This window comes from Sceloporus undulatus, chromosome 1 (genome assembly GCF_019175285.1).
Source record: "Sceloporus undulatus isolate JIND9_A2432 ecotype Alabama chromosome 1, SceUnd_v1.1, whole genome shotgun sequence".
Taxonomy (NCBI): Eukaryota; Metazoa; Chordata; class Lepidosauria; order Squamata; family Phrynosomatidae; genus Sceloporus; species Sceloporus undulatus.
This window is the reverse complement of record NC_056522.1, coordinates 196,023,705-196,031,409: the sequence shown is the minus strand read 5'-3', so window position 1 is coordinate 196,031,409 and position 7,705 is coordinate 196,023,705. Positions and strand designations below refer to the sequence as shown.

General features: G+C 43.4%; 1 protein-coding gene across 1 annotated transcript; it reads right to left on the bottom strand.

Moving 5' to 3' along the window:
• Positions 1 to 2,996: 2,996 nt before the first annotated feature.
• LOC121919367 (testis-specific serine/threonine-protein kinase 6-like) lies at positions 2,997 to 4,046 on the bottom strand. Its single transcript, XM_042445904.1, has one exon. The coding sequence runs from the start codon at positions 3,955 to 3,957 to the stop codon at positions 3,124 to 3,126; it is 834 nt and encodes a 277-aa protein (XP_042301838.1). The 5' UTR covers positions 3,958 to 4,046; the 3' UTR covers positions 2,997 to 3,123.
• Positions 4,047 to 7,705: the final 3,659 nt, after the last annotated feature.

Sequence of the window (7,705 nt, the reverse complement as noted above, 5' to 3'; positions counted from 1 at the left end):
ATACTGTTGTTTTTTTCTTTTAATTAAATATATTTTATATGCCCATAGTTTACAAAGACCAACACAAACAATGATGAGCTACAATTTTTTAAAAGAAATAAATAATAATGATAATGGGGACATAATGAAATTAAATGTCAAAAGTAATGCAAGAAGACAAGATGAAGTTGCTTTTAGTTGCTTTAAAATATCATTTTTGAGCCATTTTGCTGGGATTTTTTCAGGTTTTGCTTTGTTCTCTGATCAGTCCTAAGTGCCCTCCCTAAAAAAAAAAGAATAGTGAATAGTAATGTAAAAGGAAAGAGAGAACATGACGAGTAATTGAAAAACACCACCACCAAGATGGTAATATGCAATGACATTTATGAGCCAGTGTGGCATATTGGTTTGAGTGTTGGATTAACTCTGGAGACCAGGGTTTGAATCCCAACTCAGCCATTGAAACCCACTGGGGTGACTTTGGGCAAGTCACACACTCTCAGCCTCACAGGATGGCAATGGCAAACCTCCTCTGAAGAAACTTGCCAAGAAAACCCCATGCTAGTTTCACTTTAGGGTTGCCATAAGCTGGAAACAATTGGAAGGTACACAACAACAATGGCAACAATGGCATTTAATAATTTCTTAAATAATATAGCCAAGATCTTCTTGGGCCTACAGGCCAGCCAGTGCCTAGGCCCTAGGCACAGTTCTGCCCCCCCCCCCCACCAGAAATAGTCACCGATTGTCAATGGGGTGCCTCCAAAAGCTACTGGCCAAACTCCTTGTGCCACTGCTGAACTGGCTGCCTCCATTGTTCCCACAGTCCCATGCTAAGTAGGCCAATGGCCCTTTCCGCTCCACCAGCTTCAAACAGAATGACTGACTATAATGAGTAAAAAGAATTAATTACTTAAAAAAAAAAAGCTTCCCAAGGCCTGCTTCTTCTGTCTGCGTGCTTCTGAATACACGAATAAAGATTCCAGACCTTAGGTCTTACCCAAAGCCTTTTCTGAGTAGCTTTTGCCTCATAGCAGACAGTATGCCGGAGAAAAAGTTGAACATTCATGTGATACCCTGCTCTTTTTTATAAAAAACCCCACAATGTACTAACTGTGCATTTTCTAATGCACTGTTTGTTGTTGTGTGCCTTCAAGTTGTTTCTGACTTGTGGAGAACCTATCATGGGGTTTTCTTGGCGTTCAGAGAAGGTTTGCCATTGCCTTCCCCTGAGGCTGAAAGTAGATTCAAAGCAGAGCAGAGGGTGAGCCCTAGCACCACAAAGACTGGAAGGGAAAGTGGAAACTATAAATAACTAAACCCATAGGCTCCTCCTGCCTCAGCGTCTTTGCAAGTTGCAGCAAGAAATCAAAGAAGCCTTGCAAACTAGTTAACTGCTGCTGTGCTAGATGAGCTGGAGACTTTTATACAGTCCGTTGGTCTCGCCTGGAGCTAAGCTCTCAAAAACTGGAGCATTCCTTAACCCCTATACTGAGTACCAACATAGTGCAACACATGGATAAGTGGTCAATGCGCATGGCTGATATTTTATTGCACAATAGCAATATGTAGTGCATACTCACACACAACTCTGTGAAGTTTAATGCACTGTTGCATGTGCCATGGAACCACATGCAGAACTCCACTTACGCTGCTGTCAGCTGGATAGAACTGTTGTGCATTGCCCTCCAAAATCACTCTTCATGCATAGTGTTGTTGCTGTGTGCCTGAGTGCCTTCAAGTCGTTTCTGACTTATGGCAACCCTAAGGCGAAGGTACCATGGGGTTTTCTTGGCATGTTTCTTCAGAGGGAGTTTGCCATTACCATCCTCTGAGGCTGAGAGAGTGGGACCTCCTAACAGGAAACTTGCTTAGAAGTCCCAGTCTCCTGGCTGGCAAGGCTCCTGAACATTCTGTCTGGAGGTTGTGGGAGTTGCAGTTCCTAGAAGTAAAACTCCAAATGTTGGGTCTTTGGGTCCTTTCGCACCGTGATTTCCCCTTAACATCTATGGCTACCTCCTAGGGAATCCTGGAGCTTGTAGTTTGGTTGAAGGTATTAGAGGATCTCCCTGGCTGAGGAGTTTAAAGGCCCTTCCCTCATTGCCATTCCCAAGATTCCATAACATGTTGCCATGGCAGTCAAAGAGGAATCATAACACTGTAATTATATAGTGTGAAAAAGCCTTGGGTGTCCTCTGTGTGCGTTTTGTTGGCAAGTAAAGGGAGTTGTAGTTCAAAACATCTGGAAGGCACCAGATAGCCTATTCTTGAATTAGAAGAATTATACCCAATTGTTGTAACATTTTCAAATTGTTATATTTTCAGCAAGGAAAATTCCAGCTATAAGAAGCTAGGATACAGAACAGATTCCCTTACTTCCCCCCTTAAGCCAACTTGAGTATTTCTCCAGACTGGAAGAACAGGCAGCTAAATGGCTAATGTAGTTCTGTGTAAGTAAATTTAATACAATGCCCACTGAGTAATAAAGATGTCAATAAATTCTCATTTGCCATATAAAACTATGGGGTCTACACTAGCTGTTACTAACTAGGTTTTTCTTTGCATCATAGTTTTTCACACTGCAGAGTTATAGCATTATGATTCTCCTTTAATTGACATGGCTGAACCCTATGGAATCCTGGGATTGGTAGTTGAGTGCCTCCCCAGATGGAAAACCCCAGGATTCCATAGCATGTTGCCATTGCAAATAAAGTGGAATCATAACACTGTAAATGTGCAGTGTGAAAGGGTCCTATGTTGGCAGCCTCTCTAAACACCCTCCCACCCACAGCTGAGTTGTCCATAGGGCACAGACCTTTCCCATCCCACAAATACATAGTTATAAATAGAATGACAACTGACACGTGAAAGAGGGTTTAAAAGATCTCATTGGCATCCCAAACTTAAATACACATGTTTGAAAGAAAGTCCCTTAATTTCAGAGGAACTTTTATTGAAATTGTTTTCTTTAGGTTTTCCTCTCCTCCCTACAGCCATTTGCTCACTTTCTTTCCAAGGTAAACATCCCAGAAACTTCTTTTTTTGCAGCTATACATTTCTGTTGTTAACATGATATATTCCCCACTTCACCCTTCTTGAAGCATCTGCAACTAGCACCAATGCCAGGGTCTCCAAGTAGCGCCTTTATGTTTCCCCCTTCAGCCAGTTATTCTTAGAGACTTGTCCTGCACAGGGCCGGGATTCTGGACTGAACTGGAGCAGCTGAGTTATGAGAGCTTTGCAGGGTTCAGATAAACAGGGAAGATCCTCTGGAAACACGACTCCTTTCTTCTGGCGGCAAGGCATGCTATGGATGTGAGTATCATCAAACGGCATGCAACCAGTTATCATCACATACAGCATGACACCTAAGCTCCATATATCATACTTTTTGGAATCATAGGGAATGCCCATCAGTACCTCCGGGGAGGCATAGGCAGCTGATCCACAGTAGGTGGTACTCAGTTCTGGGTATCCACGGGACTCTTTGCCAAAGCCAAAATCGGTCAGTTTGGCTCGCCGGCCATCAGACGTGAGCAACACATTCTCACACTTGAGGTCCCGGTGCACCAAATGTCTGTCATGGAGGTAGCGGACAGCACCCACCACTTGGGCAAAGATGTCCCGGGCTTGAGGAGTACAGGGCAGTTTCCCCACTTGCTGCACCATTTGTAGCAGGTCTGTCGAGGCTGCTTCCATCACGATGTAGAGTGTCCCATTGCAGACTTCAATGAACTCGTAGACCCGGACGATGTGTGGGTGCCGAATCCCTCGCAAGATGGAGAGCTCCCGCGGCAGGAACTTCTCAACAAAATCCCGGGGTGCTCGACGTCGGTCCACCATTTTGATGGCCAGGGGTCCCTTGTATTTGGCAGAGGTGGCCACTCTCACTTTGGAATAGCTGCCTTCCCCCAGGGTCTGGCCCAGCTTGTAACCCAGGTCAGTCAGAAGTTTATCTCCTTTGGAAGCCCTTGACATGATGATCCGGTAAGGCTGAAAAGGCCTTTGGTTTTCTTCCTGGGATTAAATGCTTTACCCCATTGTGATTGATATCTCTAGACCTTCACTCCCCATGTGCCCACTGAGGACCTGACTTCAAAGTCATCACTACTCATTCAGGTATTGTGAAGTGTCATGAAGTGTCATGGGTTATGTCTCCCTGGGCATAATCAGTTGAAACCCAATGGGAACATAGGGCTAATGCATCCAGTTTAGACATCCAATGGATGGATACAACAGGCTTGGGGTATTAAGTTTGGGAATTAGCCTAGCTTTGTCCCTATCAGAGGAACTGTTAGTGTATAAGTGTGTGAGTGAGAGAGACTGGGGTCTTAGAAAACAACTTTTTACTCTAGTTCCCAGGATCCCCAACCAAAAGGGCCAGTGTGTGTGTTAGATTGGAGTTTCTGGGAATTGTGATCTAAAACCCCCCTTTAAAAATGCTGGTGTGACTATGCTTGGGAGCATTCCATCTTGTGAACACTCAGTTGCTGTGATACAGCCCAGACAAAGTGTACCCACTGCAGTGAGAACAAATCATTGAATGCTTTGAAGCTTTAGGTTGTTGTTTTTAACCTCCTTGGCCTCTCAGGAATTTCATAAGTTCCATTAGAGTTTTCTTTTGCTTTGAAATGTGTGTTTTTTTTCTTTACAAAAAGAACCAATTTTCTGATTTATTCAAAAGTACAGAACCAATTTGTGCCAAGCATGTAATATTCTAGGGAGTTTCAACTATTTAGATTATGTAAATAGGACATCAGCGTGAAAGAAGGAAGATGAAGGGTTTGGAATAGCTTGTTACTAAATACTAGCACTAAAGTGCTAATGCATATAATGAAGGCAGCTGGTTTTATCTTGGCAAAATAATTGCTCTGGCAAAAAGGAAAACCTGAAAGAGATCTCCAAGGGGCCTCAAGGTCAAGTGTCGGACAGGTAAGAGTAAAATCTTGAGCTCCTTCTCTTATAAAATCTTGCAAATAGAACGATTATTTGATTCTTCCCAGGAAGGATCTTTTAAACAGATGTTTCCTTTTTTCTCTTAAGATGCACAAACTGAACAGCCATGGCCTCTTCCTGCCAACTGCTGGTATCAAACCAGTTGCTAAGATGGTATGCTTAGCACATAGTAGGTGATCTTGGCCTTGAAAGATCAAACTGTATAACATTATAAGCATTCCTCATAACCTAATGTGGATTTTATGAATCTTAAGTGTTTTTTCAAGGAAGAAACTGTAGACTTACCCCAAGAAGATCTTGTTCTAATTATTCTTATAGTTAAGTCATTTCTGACTATGAGCGACTTTAAGGTGATCCTATCATGGGGTTCTTTTTTGCAAGATTTGTTCAGAGAGGGGTTGCCTTTGCCTTCCTCTGAGGCTGAGAGAGTGTAACTTGCCAAGGGTAACCCAGTAGATTTCCATGGCTGAGCATAGATTTGAAGCCCAGTCTTCAGTGCCATAGTCTAACATTCAAAGCCACACTGGCTCCCTGCTCTAATTATATTCCATGTCCATTCCATGTAAAGAATCAGATTCTAAGAACACATAAAGTTAAACTATTGTTTAATGGAAGGATATGTTATCCCTTTCTTATTACAACAACAGCATTGTCATCTCCCTTTTCCAAATACTTTTCAGAGCTACGCATCACAAACTACAAATCCCAGGATTCTATAGGATGGAACCATGACAGTTAAAGTGGTCTCAAAGTACTAGAACTATATAGTGTAGATACACTCCTTGACTGTGTGGAGTTCCACCATATTTAACATTCTAATTCAGAAATTGTTACATTGGTACAGGTGTACTTGATCTACTTAAAAACAGTCCCAGTTGTTGAGGCTGTAGACAATCTCTAACATAACACAATAGCTGAACCACAATTCCCAAGATTCTTGGAGTGAGACAGCAAACAAAATAACATTGTTAAGCACTCCGAAGGAAGCCTGCTGGGTCAGACAAAAGCAGATTTATTCAGAGCCAGAGAGTTACTTTTGTGGAGTTCAACCTCCAATATATCCCAGCTACCAGTAGGCACTGGCCATGTAGGTGGGGGATTATGAGGAACTGTATTAAAATATATATAAAATAAATTAATCATAACTTCCCCAAGCTCAGAGTCAATCTAATGCAGTGGTGGGAAACATGAGGCCTCTAGATATCATTGCACTGTAACTGCCAGCAGCCCTAGCCAGGATAGGTGATAGTGACAGATACCGGGAGCTGTGGTATGGAGAGCCACAGGATTCCTACCTGAGTCTTATTAGCCGATCATCCTGCTTCCCACACTAGCTAACTAGATGTGTTTCAGAAGCTAACAAACTTGCTTGAAGGCAGAGGCCCTTTACTGATGCTGAATCTGAACAATTGGTACTCGGCCTCTGGGTAAAGAGATAATATACCCTCCAAACAGCCCAATTTGACAGGGAGAGTCACAATTAATCCTCTGATATCCCACTTTTTCAGCTGCTTTTAAAATATCCCAGTTTGTCTCCCCTTCTCCCGCTTTTTCCTCCCCTTACTTCAGTCTCTGCAAACTGAGTTCAAAGTATAAAAGTAGTTTGCACTCAGTTAATTCAGCAGGAGGAGAGGGGCAGATTCCTGCCCTTTCCAGTAGCCTCAGGCGATAGTAAACTGCTGCAGCATCTCCTAGCTTGTCTGTTCATCCTCATTAATAGCTTTTGCCATCTTAACCACACTCCAGTGTTGCTTAGTCACAATGTGTCTCGATCTTCATCTGTAAAATATTAGAGGGCTTGAGATAGGCTCCATCTTAGCCCTGGGTGAAAGGATCTCATAGACATAGGGGTGAAACAGACTGCCTTGAAGTAGCGACCTGCTGCCACCCCTTGGTGGAGCAACAGATCGGCGGGACTGTGGCAACTGCATGATCCGGCATTTTTCTGGGCCAAAAAGAAGTAGCAAAATGCTGCTTCTTTTTGGCCCCAAACAAGGCACCCTTGCCACCACCGTGTGGCTCTTCCCCGCTTCTTTGGTGCAGTGTGTCAAAATGCTGTGCTGAAGAAACATTGTGACGTCACCCACCGTCTGATCGGGCAGCTGGCACGATGCCACTTTGGGGGTGGAGTCAGGGTGTGCGGCATGTAATCACCATGTCCTCACTCCACCCCGATGCTGTCCCTTTTGGCCCGTCTGTACTGCCTCTTACTCTCCAGTCAAAAACACATTTAATTAAAGCAGGTTCCACGGGTTTCCATGGACTTTATACCTACCAACTGAAGTGATAGTTTTTGTTGTGTGCCTTCAAGTAATTTCTGGCTTATGGCAACCCTATCCCATGTTTTCTTGCCAGGGTTTCTGGCAAGATTTGTTCATAGGAGGTTTGCGATTTTCTTCCCCTGAGGTCGAGAGCATGTGACTTACCCAAGGTCACCCAGTGGGTTTAATGGACAAGCAGGGACTCAAAACTCTGGTTTCCAAGATTATCAGATGGGGAAAAAAGCTGGGAGTAAAAGGCATACTCCTGACAAAGTCACGTGATTGTCTTGAAGAGTTTCAGACACATTGTGCTTATCCAAGACTTAACCCATGAAAAGCTATCAAGAAATCATTCATGGAGAAGTCCCAGGAATCCTTTATTGCTTGAGCATTCCTTGCTCTTCATGGGTTAAGTCCTGGATAAGTGTGACATGGAGAAGTCCCAGGAATCCTTTATTGCTTGAGCATTCCTTGCTCTTCATGGGTTAAGTCCTGGATAAGTGTGACAT